The 17,319-nt window shown below is 35.2% G+C and overlaps 1 protein-coding gene across 1 annotated transcript in view; it reads right to left on the bottom strand.

Annotated features, from left to right (window-relative positions):
• SCAPER (S-phase cyclin A associated protein in the ER) overlaps nt 1-17,319 on the bottom strand; it is a 580,407-nt gene that overhangs the window by 388,370 nt on the left and 174,718 nt on the right. Inside the window, exons 9-14 of the mRNA XM_053594624.1 lie at nt 13,162-13,424; nt 9,285-9,515; nt 2,089-2,256; nt 1,121-1,196; nt 801-918; nt 427-538 (exon numbers count right to left, since the gene is read on the bottom strand). Coding sequence (XP_053450599.1) covers nt 427-538; nt 801-918; nt 1,121-1,196; nt 2,089-2,256; nt 9,285-9,515; nt 13,162-13,424 — 968 coding nt within the window. The remainder of the gene's footprint in view (nt 1-426; nt 539-800; nt 919-1,120; nt 1,197-2,088; nt 2,257-9,284; nt 9,516-13,161; nt 13,425-17,319) is intronic.

The following is a 17,319-nucleotide window of genomic DNA, read 5'->3' as shown; positions in this document are numbered from 1 at the left end:
CCCCTACCAGAGACACACATTGGTCACAATCACACATATATACAGTTTTAAAAACCAGAACCAACAACAAATCAGATGCCCACCAGCAGACACACAGTAAAACCTGATAATCTTAAATTCAAAACCATCCTACCAGGTCATTCTACACTTTAGATAAGCCTCCCTAAGGAAACCCTTCAACAAAAATGGCAAAAGACAAAGCACAGCTTCAGTAATCCATGCCAACCCTGTAAAATATCAATTTACTAGATCACATGGGAATGACAAATTCTGTAATTCAATAGATAGAAATGCCTTATTTCCTAGCAAATTTAATTTTCTTTTTTTAGCTTCTCTCAGACCAGTCGAAAAAAATCTATTTGAAAATAAACCTACAAATTTGACTTATCATTATTTCTAAAAAACAAAAAAAAGAAAAAAACTCACCCTTTCCAATAATTTCTGAAGCTTTAAGGTTTTCTCTTCACGTAACTTTTCCCGTAGCTGCTGTGCTTTCATTTGTTTTTCTTCATGTTTCTTCTTAGATTCTGCAATTGTTCTGTTAATACAGACAAATGAACAAGAGACACAAACGTTTACATGATTAGGCCAAAAATAGTTTTCTTTAGATTCTGAAATTCTTAAAATACACTAAGTAATTCTGGCCTACTATTTCAGGAACGCATTGTCACTTTTCAATGAATCTGAAACTGTCCTGCAGTAATATGCCTAAACAGATCTTATAACAATTCCAGTTAATAGTCAAGAGTGGCTGGTTTCTCTTCTGTAAAACATTTCAATTTAATTTCCAAAGGGCAGACCTTTTCCTAGATGGTGAAGAAAGTTTTTCGTGCATGTGAATTCCATGCCCTGGAGGTCTAGCAGGTTCCTCTTCTACAATATCCCCCCAGGATGTATTTTGGCGCCAAGATTCCCGAGCTATTCAAATAAAAGAAAAGCACTGTGATTGTTCAACCACATAGTTCTACAAAACTAACATTGAAGAACAAATGTTTAAACGGCAACAGCATTATCACTGCAAATTATTTTACATATAACATATCTATAAAACAGGATTTAAATACACAATTTTATCCCACCGTTACTACACTCCAAATACATACACACACAAACATAATACCTTCATAATCTGCAAGGACATCATTCCAGTCCATAGATATACCACAGAAAGAAACACTCCCACTGCCCAAGCTGGCCTAAAATGTAATAAGGGAAATGGAAAAATGAATTTTTGAACACAATTATAACTTTAAAAATAAATTATATGGGAAATTTTCATACCTGTTAATGAATTTCATTTAATAAACAGTTGAAAACAAGAAAAAAGCTACAGACCTTGTAGAATCACAATAATTGTCAAATTGAAATGCCATAACCTATACATTTTAATACCCTACTAGCCATTAAGAAGAGAGACAAATGGAATAAATTTAAAAAGAAATATACTGGACTTACATAATTACTAAACAAACACTAACATATATAAAGCACATATGAAAGAGGTAAAGAAAAAAATAAAAAATAAAGAGGTAAAAATTATTTGTTGGGCATTAAAATTTAATAGACTACTATGTAAAACATTTATGTAAAACAATATGTAAAACATTTACAATATGCAAAACATAAAGAATAAAATATTTATATTCTTTAACTAATTCCCATCATGATGATAAATATCCTGAGCACTTAGTAATAGAAGGAAGTGTAACATTTGCTTTTTGTTAATAAAATTCAAAGAGTAAAATACCTTAGATTCTCCTTCAGTCTCTACCAATTATAACCTGAGTAATGCTGAGTTCTTAATTTCTGTTGAGACTTAATTTCTTGACTGGTAAAATGAGAATAACAATTTCCAACTTATCAACTGCATCATATATGGAAATACTTAATGGTAAAATGCTAAAAAAAGATTTTGTATTGTTATCATGTATATCCAAACCATCCCAAGAATAATGATAATAACTAAGAATGATTTTTAAATAAATAATGTTAGGTCGGCCTAGATGGGATTCTAAGTCATTCTGGCCTAATAATTTCACTTCTAAATATAAGTTTTAAAAAATTACATTACAAATTCTAAAGGCTCACAGAGAAATCACTGTCATCAGTTTCAATGTTAATATCATTGTTTTCTTCAGCTTCAATTTCTCTAGTTAACTGTTCTTCTTCAGCAATAGCACTGGCAATGGCTTCTTCATTGGCCTTTTCTAGACGATCTGCTAGCTCTTCCTTTTTAGCAAGGACTTCTGCCATGGACTATAAAGTTAAAAACGAATAAGAAGAAAAATCATCATTGAACTGGAAAGTTTAAGTAATCGTTTCTTATGTTCAAAACATGAACTCAGTGATATACTTAAGATAGCATAGGTCTAGAATTGCAGTCCAATAAAGGCACAAACATTCACTAGCTCTGACTTAGAAATTTCTCAAAACCAAGAACCTATTTGGTATTCCATAAAATGGAACATTAATCCAAAACTTACCTTTCTTACCAGACTGCTATGTATGAGAAACTGTGAAGTCACATAAATAATAGGTATTATTAATGATAAAATATAAATTTCATTTGAGTGCCAAATTCAAAATATTACAGATCAAATATACTCATTAAATATAAAACCAAAATAGTATACTATAATGGGTAGATGGAAAGAAGGTATACTGTAAAGGTAATGATACTTTCTTAACATATATATATATCTAACTTATTAAAAGTAATACAAACAATATGCATAAGAATCATTAAAAGCCCCATGAGAAGCTAAATATGTACACTATAAATCCTAAATTAAACACTGCAATAAGAAAGAATTATGAATTAAGCAAGAGTCAACAAAAAAGATAAAATGAAATTATTAAAAACAAAAGAGGGAATGAAGAACAATTGGGTGAGAGAGAAAAGAATGGTAAGATAGCAGATTTAAAGATACCTTATCAATAACTGCATTATATGTAAATAGTCTAAACACCCCGATTAATAGGCAGATATTGTCAAACTGGAGCAAAAAGTCATACCCTTGAAGTATTAACATCAAGCACAGATTTCAGGGCAAAAAAAAACAAACCCAGCTATACAGAAAGTTGTTCATAATAGTAAAAGGGTCAATTCATCAAGAAGACAGAACAATCCTAAATGTTTATGGGCCTTCAAAGTATATGAAGCAAAAACTGATAGAACTGCCAAAGAAAATAAACATAATGACAATGCAAAATGGTGTTACCACTTTGGAAAACAGTATGAAAGTTCCTCAAAAGGTAAAACATAGACTTTATGCAAGCAAGCAATTCCACTCCCAAATATATATCCAGGAGAAACAAAAACGTGTCCACACAAAACTTGCATGCAAATACCTAAAACAGCATTATTCCTAACAGCCAAACAGTAGGGCAAACCTAAATATGAGGAATAAACAAAATGTAGTATATCTATACAGTGAAATACTACTTGGTCATTTGAAGGAATGGAGTACCACAACAAGCTAAAACATGGACGAACCTTTAAAACATGCTAAGTGCAATGACCTAGTCACAAATAACCACATATTTTATTCTATTTCTAGGAAATGCTCCAAATAGGCAAAACTATACAAACAGAAAGCAGATTGGTGGTTGTCTAGAGCTGGAAAGGTGGGGATGGTGGGGAAAGGGAGTGACAGCTAATGGGCACTTTGGGGAGTATGAAAGTGTTCTAAAACTGATTATGGTGATGGTCGCACAATTCTATGAATATGTTAAAAAGCCCTTAATAGTAAACTTTAAATAGATGAATTGTATTATGTGTAAATTATACCTAAATAAAAAAATTTTTTTTTTGCAAAAGAAATAGATTCATACTTAATTAAATTCAGAGAACTCAATACCCCTATCTCAACTGATAGAAAAATTAAACAAAAAAATTGGCAGGGTACATTAGAGACTTGAATAATATACCAACAAATTTGATTTAGATATTTTCCTAAGAGAAATGAAAACATGTTCACATGAATATATGTACATAAATGTTCACGGCATGGTTTATTCTTAACAAAAAAAAGCTAGAAGTAGCTCAAATATCTGCAGGCACCTAAATGAATAAACATATTGTGTTACATGCACACAACAGAACGCTAAAAACATTGAAAAGAATGACAATTAATATTCACAGCAACATAGATGAATCTCAAAGTAAATATGCTTAGTGAAAGAAGCGAAGCAAAGATTACACAATTCAATTTATATAAAATTCTGAAAATGCAGACTAATATATAATGAAATAAAGCAGAACAGTGTTTTCCTGGGATGTGGGTAAAGGAAAGGGCAGGAAGGGAGGATAAAAAAGGGGAAAGGGAAATCCTTTTAAGAGCAATCAATATGTTTATTATGATGATTATAATGATGGTTTCATAGGTGTAAACACAGGTCAAAAGTTATTAATTTGTATACTTTAAATATATATTGTTTACTGAAAATCAATTATAGCTTCACTAACGATATTAAAAAACACAAATGCTTGAACCCCAGTTTACATGTATGCTCTGGCGTGGAGACTGAGCATTGGCATTTCCGGAAAGGTTCCCCTCTGCAAACATGCCCTCCACCCCACAACACACAAATGTTGGCCCTGGGGAATAAAACGGGGTGGAGAAGTGTAGAGGAGAGACTATTTCTGCACATCATGAGCTCTTCTCTATAAATCCACAAACACTATAGACATTAACTGTTGTCAATGTGCAAAAAAAAAAACAATATTTAAAATGTAATTAGTAGAGTTGAATACATTTAAGTTCACAGAAAGTAAGTTCTTACATGTACTTTCTGTACCCCTTCTCTCAACGGTGTCTTCTCCAGAACATTTATGTTACTCTCTGAAAACCTAAAAATATTCTTACCCCATAGTAGAGCTTTATAGAAGACATAGTGATTCAATCAACCCTATAAAACTGCAACTATTTCACAGAGTGAAATGCAAATAAATATCTGCATACACCATTATTCTGAACATTTACAAACTTTCACTAAAAATTGAAAATGTTAGTAAGTCACTTGTATAATGTTGGCAGGAGTTGACCTGAAAAATTCTGACAGTTATTTTTTGCCTAAGTATCTGCTATATAAGGGCAGATAATATTTTTTAACTTTAATAAGCTACATGACAATACTATTATGAGAAAGAAAGAGTTAACATTTCTTTCATCACTATACAATTCTCTGTAATTATCCACTTGGAAACTATGAGCAGTAAGGTACTAACCTAGAGCAACCTACAACAAATCAAAACAAAAACTGTTCTAAGCCTTGGTTTAGTTAAAACTCAAATAAGAATATACTAAAAATCATATTTACAGTAGAACTTATTCTCATTCAAATACATAAATTTCACCTTCAAAATAACCAAAAGATTTTATGATTCTACAAGCTTATATATGTGATCAAAATGAAAATAAGGCAAGAATTCTTTTTATTCTTTTTTTTGAGACAGTTTCACTGTGTCGCCCTCAGTAGAGTGCCGTTGCGTCACAGCTCACAGCAACCTCAAACTCTTGGTCTTAAGTAATTCTCTTGCCTCAGCCTCCCAAGTAGCTGGGACTACAGGCGCCCACCACAATGCCTGGTTATTTTTTTGTTGCAGTTGTCCTTGTTGCTTGGCAGGCCTGGGCCAGGCTTGAACCCACCAGCCTTCATGTATGTGGCCAGGGTCCTCACTGAGCAACAGGCACAGAGCTGAGGCAAGAATTCTTAAGTAATTATTTCATGCCTATTTAAACATGGAATCATTTTCCTCTTTTAACAGAATCAAATTGCAAAATAAACAATTTAATATATGTATATAATTAATATATGTATACTAATGTATGAAAATAAAAAATATAAATAAGACCAATTGCTACCCAAACACTAAACTCATTACTCATATGACCATAATTATGTTCAATCTTTTAAAATGTATATCATTAAAAGACACAAGATGAAGAACAAGTAGCTCTACCTTAGTAAAGGAAACTAAGTATTTATTTAATTACTTTAACTCTTACTTTCTCTTAACCCCTATCGAATTTTATTACCTCCATGAGGTGTTTAATTTCACCTAATACCATCTGCCTATAGTATCTTTCGGAATGATAACGCATTATGTCTTAGACAAAATTATAAATACTATAAAATATCACTGTATACTTTATCACTGTATCACTTTAAAAAATAAAGTTTAAATAATTTTTCTCAATTGTTTAAATGTGCCTATTTCTTTAGAAAGTACTTAAACAAAGCTAGCACAACCTATTCTGGATTATACCCAGGTCAAGTACTTTAATACTAAAATTAGCAATAGGAAGAGATGGGCAGAAATAAATAGTCATCCAAAAATATAAACCTATAAATGATCATAAATTAATGCATTTTTAGAGACTCTAGAATAGGGATAGTAAATTAATCTCAACTTAGAAACTAACTTCAAGCAAATGACAGAAGTTGTACATAGTATTCTGTTAAGAAAGTTTTTAAAACTAAGTCTAACAGGGGTGGAGACAAGATGGCTGACTGAAGCCAGCTTTCCACAGAGGCTCCTGTCCAGAAAGAGAGTTAAAGGACAGAAATTTAGCAACTAACCTGGTGGATTAGAGCTGCACCAAGAGAGAAGGTTGAAGAACGCACATCAACCCCGCTGAGGCGAGCTGCAACCCCAAGGATACAAACAAAAGGTACAAAATCCATCACCAAGCAGACGAAAGTCCCCCCCCCACCATGAGAATGGCTTGAGTGCCCCACAAACAAACGAGCAGAGTTCAAAGGTCCTTCCACTACACTCCATGGGAGAAACCCTCTAAAAACTAAACCTACCTCCCCTACTAGGGTTCCATGGCATTCTCCTGCCAGGAATAAAACTGTATAAAACTATATATATGTTCTCTACTTGCAATTCAGAACTCCAGCACTCCCTCCACTCTCACTCTGAGGTCTGGAGGCCTGTCCCCTAGGAGTCCAGATTCTTGGATGATTTCTCGAGGGGTGTGGACAGGGCCTGGACTGCAGCTGGTCAGTGGGGATTCTGCGGCACTGGAGTTAGGAGAGAATGGTCGGCTGAGAGGGAACCACACCAGAGCAGCAGCCGTTTTTGGCAACAATAGGGCTCACCCCAGGATATTCCGAAGTCACAACCCCTGTCTCTCTGGGCAACCAGAGGAGGCCAGGCATCTTCTCAGGTGGCAACCACCGCGGAACAGATCTGGGACAGAAACGCAGGCCCCGTGAGTAAAGGGTTCGCTAGAGGTGGTACCGGACTGGGTGAAGCACAGGGACTAGAAAATGCACGCACAGAGACAGGAGATTCCCAGGGCGGGGCTGACCCAGAGGACCGCTTTACGAAGCCTAGACTGCACCCGGCCCTCAGGGGATCGTCAGCCTATAGACAAAGGAAGGCAGGAGGCTAGAACTGACAGCTAAACGTTCTGCGAATACAAACCTACAGTAGCAAAGACAGGGCCTGAGGCACAGGTTCTGGGAACTCAAAACAGTTTCTCTTCTGTAGGAAAATTTATCAGGGACAGAAACAAATTCCCACAAAGTTGTTCTGTTCTGTCAGTAACATCAATCAGGGGCGGGGCTGGAACTAAGTGAACAACCCCAACCCTCCAACAAGTGCCCGAGGTTGTCAGGCCTCACCTCCCCCTGATGGATAGAGGCAGAGAGCAGCAGCCTGGCTGAGCAGACACAGATTTCCTTCTGATTCAGGCAGGTGCAAACCCCTGGAGTATCTGCTCATTGGAAGCAACTGGGTCACAGCCCTGCGGGATTATCAGTGACTGGGTGTGACAAAGGTGCAGGGTGGGTAAGAAGGTATCAACCTTCCCAGACTAATCTATTTGCTGGGTGGGTCCTCCTGATCAAACTAAAAAGCTTCTGCACAGCCAAGAACACAGTAAGTAAAGCAAGCAGACAGCCATCAGAATGGGAGAAGATATTTGCAGGTTATGTCTCCAACAAAGGTTTAATAACCAGAATCCACAGAGAACTCAAACATATAAGCAAGAAAAGAACAAGTGATCCCATCGCAGGTTGTCAAGGGACTTGCAGACAAACCTCTCTGAAGAAGATAGGCGCACAGCCTACAGATATATGAAAAATGCTCATCATCCTTAATCATCAGAGAAATGCAAATCAAAACTACTCTGATATATCATCTAACTCCAGTAAGATTAGCCCATATCACAAAATCCCAAGACAAGAGATGTTGGCGTGGATGTGGAGAAAAGAGAACACTTCTACACTGCTGGTGGGAATGCAAATTAATACATTCCTTTAGGAAAGATGTTTGGAGAACACTTAGAGATCTAAAATAGATCTTCCATTCAATCCTATAATTCCTCTACTAGGTATATACCCAGAAGACCAAAAATCACATTAATAACAAAGATATTTGTACCAGAATGTTTATTGCAGCCCAATTCATAATTGCTAAGTCATGGAAAAAGCCCAAGTGCCCATCGATCCACGAATAGATTAATAAATTGTGGTATATGTACACGGTGGAATATTACCCTGTTTCCCCGAAAATAAGACAGTGTCTTATTTTAAGGTGTGCTCCCAAAGATGCGCTAGGTCTTATTTTCAGGGGATGTCTTATCTTTCCTGTAAGTAGGTCTTATTTTTGGAGGATGTCTTATTTTCAGGGAAACAGGGTATACAGCCTTAAAAAAAGATGGAGACTTCACCTCTTTCATGTTTACATGGATGGAGCTGGAACATATTCTTCTTAGCAAAGTATCTCAAGAATGGAAGAAAAAGTATCCAATGTACTCAGCCTTACTGTGAAACTAGTTTATGGCTTTCATATGAAAGCTATAACCCAGTTATAGCCTAAAAATATGGGGAATGGGGAGAGGGAGGGGAGAGGATGGGCGGAGGGAGGGTGATTGGTGGGATTACACCTGCGGTGCCATCTTACAAGGGTACATATGAAACTTAGTAAATGAGGAATATAAATGTCTTAACACAATAACTAAGAAAATGCTAGGAAGGCTATGTTAACCAGTGTGATGAAAATATGTCAAATGGTCTATAAAACCAGTGTATGGTGCTCCATGATTGCATTAATGTACACGGCTATCATTTAATAAAAATAAATAAATAAATAAAATAAAATAAAATAAAAACTAAGTCTAACAGACACCATTTCCCATCTTTCAGAATACTAGATGTAGCACGGAAAACTTTACTGTGCAAAGTATAAAGAAATAACAGAAGTTATTACTATTGGAGTTCACGTCTCTTACGTATATTTACTCAGAATTCTGATAAGTTGTTCTTACCAAGTTAGCAGCACTCACATTTGAAATATCTGAAGGGTCCATTTCATTTTCTATTCTCGCTTTTTCTACTGGAAATTTGTCTTCATTTCTTTGCATAGGAGGTGGGATGGCTTGCTGAGTAATTGAAACACACTCTGTATCAATGTGAAGAGCAAGTATTTCAGAAGTTCGCACAGAATTGTCATCACTAGTGCCAGAATTCTTGACATCATCCAATGTACTCACTGCAAACTAACAAAACATATTTACAGAATCAGAGATAATAAAAAATACTCACCAGCTATTTCACTATACAAGAGCTGATTCTTATTAAACTACCAACTGTACTGAATGACAGATATTTCACTTGTCTTTTTCGTATGTTTCAAGAATAACAAAAGGAAAGAAACCATAAAGCAGCACAAATTTTATTTGCATGTTTACTAGAAACTAGGAATTGTCTTAAGTACTTTAAGAAATTAAGCAATATAGTTCGGCACCTGTAACTCAGGGGTTAGGGCGCCAGCCACATACACCAGAGCTGGTGGGTTTGAACACAGCCCAAGCCTGCCAAACAATAATGACAACTACAACAACAACAAAAAAAATGGCTGGGCGTTGTGGCAGGCGCCTGTAGTCCCAGCTACTTGTGGGATTGAGGCAAGAGAATTGCTTAAGCCCGAGAGTTTGAGGTTGCTGTGAGCTGTGATGCCATGGCACTCTACCAAGGGCGACATAGTGAGACTCTGCCTCAAGAAAAAAAAAAGAAAAAGAAAGAAATTAAGCAATATTATTGTAGTTATATTTTTATTTAGCAGGCCAATGCATGAGTATTTTATACCCCTCACAAAGGAAATCTAGTCACAAATATGATACTTTGTATTATATTCATATAACTAAAGGTGTTTATATTATCTTTTCAAAGACTGCTTAATATCAAATGAGGATAATCAGCATTTTCAAAAACATCCTCAAATCATTTTTTACCAAAATGTATTTTGAGGACATTTTACTCAAAAATGTAAAATTTCAGATAATACTAACATGATCTCAAAGTATCTTCAATAAAGATTAATATGGTATATGATACCAATTCTCAGACCTAAAAGAAAAAAGTGTAACTAAGTGTGTAGATCTAAGAGCACATTGGCTTATGCTAACCGTATATGCCCATTTTATTACAAAATTTCTAATTCAGTAAATAGAATCAAGGCTTTATGTTCACTAACAGAGTAGGGAAAGAATGGTGCTGCATTTTCCAATTATACTTCAAGTCAAAAAATGAAAATCTAAAATCATGAATTTAAAATTGACATCACTTCTTAAATAAACATTAGATAAACACTGCAATGGCTGTAAAACCCCCACTTTGATTAATTATTTACACAAATATTAAACTTGGCCACATCTTATAAACTACTTTAAAAATTCTACCATTGGTCAAAACTTAAAAGTGTCCTAAAGTGTTGATTTTAGCATAAGCATTATTTAAATTGTATCACATTGTTGATATTGGTATCTACATTATGCATATGTCAGTCACCATGGTTTATAATCCTCTTGGCAATATTTATATTAGCATTATTAATGTGTACGATACAGTCAACCCTGTTTATTAAAAACTCAGTATCATTTGTATAACAAAATCAAAGCTAAACTATAAAATAATGTTGAAAAAAGACATAAATATGCTAATTCCATTTTTAGAATGACAGTGGAGAAAACAAATATTATCATCACTTTGGCTACCACTGGCAGTAAACTTTTATCCTGAAACATTTTAGTAATAGTTTAATTGTATGAAATTCCAATGTCATATAAATTTATTCACTATACAAAATCCAGACAATTTCCATAGTAAGTTATATTTTTAGCTAAAACAATTAGCAAAAATTCTAGAAGTTGAGTGACATAAAAAGTAATTTCTTCACTATCTTTAATGTAGCTTATTTACATTAAAGACTTTCTTAAAGTTACATTTAACAAATATATACTAATTACTTCCTATGTACCCAGAAGTCTGTTCAATATTGTGGGAAATTAAAAAGCAACATAAAATACTTCCCACAAGGAGCTTGCAATCTCAGATGGGTATAAAATACACATTACATATTTCTAGAACGTTTGGAACAATGTAGGATTGAGAGCCATTATCATCAACTGAGAAGGAAGACAAAGGAAATTGAGGAACATTTTGGAGGTGGAGGGAATACCACAGATTAAAAAAAAAAAAAAACACATTTTTTAAAAGCAGATATTATTCTAGACTGAAAACACTGCAATTATTTCACAATTTATTTAGCACTTATACTATACCAAAAAGTACCTCCTGTAATTCATTAGTCATGTTACATAAAATTATACCAACTGAACATGAACCTTTGTATGAACAAGTATCTAAAACAAGATTTTCAACCAGTGTGCGTGACATAATCTTATGTGTACTGTGAAGATTTTTAAAGATTAAATTATTTTCAAAAGAATTACAAATCACAATAAGGATAGTCTTCTTTTACTCCTGTTTTTTTTTTTTTTTTGATCAACATAATTTAAGTGTGCCACAGAAGTTTAACTATAGGTTGAAGTGTGATGTGATATAAAAAAGGTTGAAAAACACTGATCCAAAATGATATGCTAGTTCTTCAAATAAATAAAATAAACTTCAACTGTACTAAAAGAAAAAATACTGGAAATATTAACTTTAAAGAATTACATTAACTACTAGCAAATACTCCATGCTCAGTTTACCTGAAATAAAAGAAGAATAAGCTCAAAATTCCATTGCCAATTTTAGTAACACTCAGGGGTCCTCAAACTTTTTAAACAGGGGGCCAATTCACTGTCCCTCAGACCGATGGAAGGCCAGACTATAGTTAAAAAAAAAAATTATGAACAAATTCCTATGCACACTGCACATATCTTATTTTGAAGTAAAAAAACAAAACGGGAACAAATACAATCACACCACCTAATGTGGCTTGCAGGCCACAGTTTGAGGACCCCTGCAATGAAGGAGAAAGATACCACCTTAAGCAAGTAATCAAGATTAACTACAAACCTGATATCATATGCCTTTAGAAGTGACACTGAAGATGATTACTTTAGTCTTATCAAAAATGCATAAAGAACACTGAATTATAAACAAAGAATAGTGTACAAAAAAATCCTGCAATATATTATTCAAAACTACTAATGTCAGGAAAGACAAAGATAGGCTGTGGAACTGTCTCCAATGAAACATACTGAAGAGACAAAACCAAATATACTATGTAATCCTGGAGTGTATCATATATCGGAGAAAACTATGAAGAAATTAATGCGACAATTCGAAAATTTTAAATATAGACCATAAATTAGATAATATTCAGGAAATTTTATACTTATGATGTGGGTAAAAAACTTCTTTGTTCTCTATGTATGTTTTAATACTTAATGACTGATTATAATGTTTGTACATGACTCTCAAATGATTAGCGTATGTATGTGTGACATGTAGTGTGAGAAAAGAAAAAAAATGTGCCAAGTATTAGTTTTTTACAGGAAAAAGGTTTTTGTTTTTTTTGTAGAGACAGAGTCTCACTTTGTTGCCCTTGGTAGAGTGCGTGGCATCACAGCTCACACCAACTTCCAACTCCTAGGCTTAGGAGATTCTCTTGCCTCAGCCTCCTGAGTAGCTGGGACTACAGGCGCCCATCACAATGCCCGGCTATTTTTTTGTTGCACTTGGCCGGGGCTGGGTTCGAACCCACCACCCTCGGTATATGGGGCCGGCGCCCTACCTCCTGAGCCACAGGCACTGCCCTACAGTAAAAAGTTTTAAATGAAACAGAAAAGTAAAATATTCCAACAAACACACATATCCCTTTGAAAATGGCAGTGAATTTTCCAAATGTACTACCTGGGTTCTTTCAGCAAGAGGATGGTCACAAGAGTGTAATGAGTCTTTGGGACGAGATTCTATAGTATTAGAAGGTCCATCTCCAACAAATTCACCTTTCTGTATGCTATCATCAGGTAAAACACATACATTTTCTTTATCACTGTCATCCTTTGACCTTAGGGCTTCGGTTGCTAATGAAACTTTTGGTATCACTGCTGTTGATCTAGAACGAACAGGCCTTCCTCTCTGAACAGTCTCCCATCCTTCAGCATCTTTCCGTTCTATGCAATTAAAGAAGGAAAACAAATCATGATTTCATTAGATGATAAAAATATTTGTAAACCTATGTATAAAAACATTTTCCAATTTAATTCCCATTAAATATAGAAACATGACATTAGATATTGTGCAAGATATATTGTTATATATACACTTAAATATTAATACATATAATTATCACTATTTCACAAATGACAAAATTATAATTCAGATTAAAACTGACTTAGGGCTATATAATCAGTAAGTAATAATAAAAATTTAAAAAGAATATTACCTAAAAACTCTGTTCTAAGCTCTTTATATACACATATAATAACTCTTATAATTTTCACAACAACCCTAGAAGATCAGTACTAACATCCCCATTATTTAATGAGGAAATCAAAATAAAGAAGTTAAGGAATTTGCCTTAAGATCACACACCTAAGCCAAGATACAAGTCCAGGCAGACTGGTTCTGGTATCCATGCTCCTAATTCATTTAACCCACCTGCCCTACCAAGCATCATAGCTTACTTGAGCCTACTTTAAACATGCTCAAAACATATTAGCTACACTTTGACAAAATCACCTAATACATGTACAGCAAAGCCTATTTCATTAACATAATTAATATAATAAAGTACTGAATATCTCATGTAATTTATTGAATAATGCACTGACAGTGAAAAACAATTACAATTTTATGAGTATGGTCATATGTTACTCAAAAAGTACAGTTTCTATTGTATGCTCTTGAGTTAGCCAAGACTGGCAAAGATAAAAAAAAAATCACATCAGGAATATCACTACACATCATAAGGCCATAAAAAGTATGAGAAAGAAATACTTCAAATAACTTTATGCCAATAAGTTCAACAACATGTAATAAATGGATCAATTCCACAAAAATCACAAGCTACCAAACTCAACCAAGATAAAAAAAAAATCTGAATAGCTTGGTAACTGGTAAGAAACTGGATATAAAAATTGAAAGCTTCCTAAAGAGAACTCTCCAAACACAGATGGTTTCTCTGGCAAATTTTACTAAATATTTTTAAAAGGAGTATTACCAGGGTGGAATACAGTAGCCCGCAATCCTAACACTTTGGGAGGCTAAAGGGGGAGTAATGCTTGAGGCCAGGAGCTTGAGACTAGCCTGAGCAAAAACAAGACACCATCTCTACAAAAAAAATATAAAAAACTGTAGTCCCAGCTACTCGAGAGGCAGAGACAGGAAGATGGCTTAAGCATGTAAGTTTGAGGTTGCAGTGAACTATGATGACACTGCACTCTAGCCTGGGAAACAGACAAGACCATCTCCAAAAGAATATAATCTCTTGTGAACATAAGGGCAAAACCTTCAGCAAAATATTAGCATATCAAATATAATAATGCATAAGAATAATTATAAACCATGACAAAAAAAATTATTTCAAGTATGTAAGCCTGGTTCACCATTCAAAAATCAACCAACGTAATCCACCACTGTCACTAGGCTAAACAAGAACAATTGTATGATCATATCAGATACATAAAAAGTATTTCACAAAATCAAATCTCCACTCATAATAAACTCTCATTAAACTATGAAAGAAGAGAAATTTACCCCATTGATAAAGAAGATCCACGAAAATCTACAGCTAACATCATACTTAATAGGGCAACCCTGAATACTTTCCCCCAGGCCTGAACAAGGCAAGATGAGACTCCTCTCACCACACTTACTAATATAGTACTTAATGTTCTAGAGACAGTTCTAAAAGGAAAAAAAAAAGAAATATATATACACACACACACACATATATACATATATATGAAAGGAAGAAATAAAATTGTCCCTATTTTCAGATGACATGATTGTCTATTAAAAAATCCCAAGGAATATACATAAGAATGCCAGGAATTATTACATTAGTTCAGTAAAGTTGCAGAATACAAGACTAACTCTCAAAAAGTCCACTGCATTTGTATATTCTAAAAATAAACATGTGAAAAGCGATTCTCTTGCCTCAGCCTCCCAAGTAGCTGGGACTACAGGCACCCACCACAACGCCTGGCTATTTGGTGGTGGTGGTGTTGTAGTTGTCATTGTTGTTTAGCAGGCCTAGGCTGGGTTCAAACCCGCCAGGCCCTGTGCATGTGTCCAGTGCCCTAACCACTGTGCTACGGGCACAGAGCCAGGTTCCAGTTAATTTAAAAAATTTAAAAGTAATAACTTTACTTTTTAAAGGAAAGGAAAAACGCCTCCTTGAAAGCTTCCTTACAGAAACAAATACTACTTAAAACTTGGACGTAATCCATTAACCAAATACATTTTTAAATGACAACTATATTGAAAAATTATTCTTATGATAAAGAATGTTTAGGAACAGCAAATCAAGCAATTAAACTGTCAGAGAACTTCTACATACTTAGAATAATGTTAGAAGTGTACAAAACTAAAAATAAGATTTAATTTCATAGCTTTTATACTTGTACATTTTTTTTAAACTTCATAAATGCCATTAATAAATTCAGGTTAATACAACCAATAATTGAAGAGCATCTAGAATAATACCAACCTGATAGTAAAATATTATCATTTTTATTGATTGATATATTTAATACATTTATATTTTCAATAATGTTTAAGAGGTAATACTGTTTTATTGTAATTTTTTTGTTCAGTTTTGATACTAAGATTATGTTAGCATTATGAAACAACATGATCTTTAGCCTCAGGAAACGTTTCTATAAGATTTATGTTGTTTTTTATCTCATAAGTTTGGAAGAATTCATAGATGAAGCTATTCTTACCTAGAATTTTCTCCATAAAATTTTTTTTAATTATAAATTCACATGTTTAATACTTACATATGGGCTCGGCACCCATAGCACAGTGGTTATAGCACCAGCCACATATACCAAGGTCGGCAGGTTAGAACCCGGCCCAGGCCAGCTAAACAACGACAACTGCAACAAAAAATAGCTGGGCATTGTGGTGGGCACCTGTAATCCCAGCTACTTGGGAGGCTGAGGCAAGAGAATCGCTTAAGCCCAAGAGTTTGAGGTTGCTGTGAGCTATGATGCCAGGGGACTCTACCGAGGGCAACACAGTTGCCTCAAAAATAAAAAATAAAAAATAATAATTTACACGTCTCAAAGTTTTTATAATTCTTACAATGCAAATTTTAAGTTGTGTTTTGCAAGGAATGTATCAATTTCTTCTGTATTTCTAAATTTATTATATAATATTGCTTATAAAGGGGGCGAAATATGATGGCGCACAGGACGGACGTATAACCCACCTCTCCCAAGCCACCAGGTGAGAGGAAAGGCGGTCTGGACCATCCCTGTGTGTGGATTATTGGAGTGGACAGACAGCTGGAGATGCCCAGTGAACTGGCGGACTGCTATATATGCGGGGTAATTTAAAATCACAGACTCTGTTGTAGAGATTCTTCCCTGCTCAGCTGTGCCGGCCAGCAGGCCCCTCCCCTACGGAGGTCAGCAGCTTGTAAATGCTGACAAAACCCAATTCACAAATAATTATTCCTGAACTGACGGAGGCATCCGAAAGGAGAGCCACTCAAAACCACGGGGAGCTGGGCACACTGTTGGACAATTGAAGGGAAGGGATCCTGCCCCGGAAACAGACATTTTGAACTACCCAAAAGGGCGGGCACCTTTCCCGCAGGCGTTGGAGGGGGCTGGCGGTTTAGGCTGCATGGCGAACTGGTGGGCGCCAATCCAAAAGAGAAACTCTGAACCATAAAACCCAGAATAACTCCCCCAAACGCTCCAACCCCGGGACCCGGCTGGAAGCCGCGGACCCAGCTTTGGCTGCTAAAGCCGGGAAGCTACGGAAGCCAAGGACCCGGCTGTAGCTGCTGAGGCCGCGAGAGCCAGCTACAACAGACAAAACCCCAAGCCTGCC

Source organism: Nycticebus coucang, chromosome 6 (genome assembly GCF_027406575.1).
Source record: "Nycticebus coucang isolate mNycCou1 chromosome 6, mNycCou1.pri, whole genome shotgun sequence".
Taxonomy (NCBI): Eukaryota; Metazoa; Chordata; class Mammalia; order Primates; family Lorisidae; genus Nycticebus; species Nycticebus coucang.
This window is presented reverse-complemented; position numbering and strand designations above follow the sequence as displayed.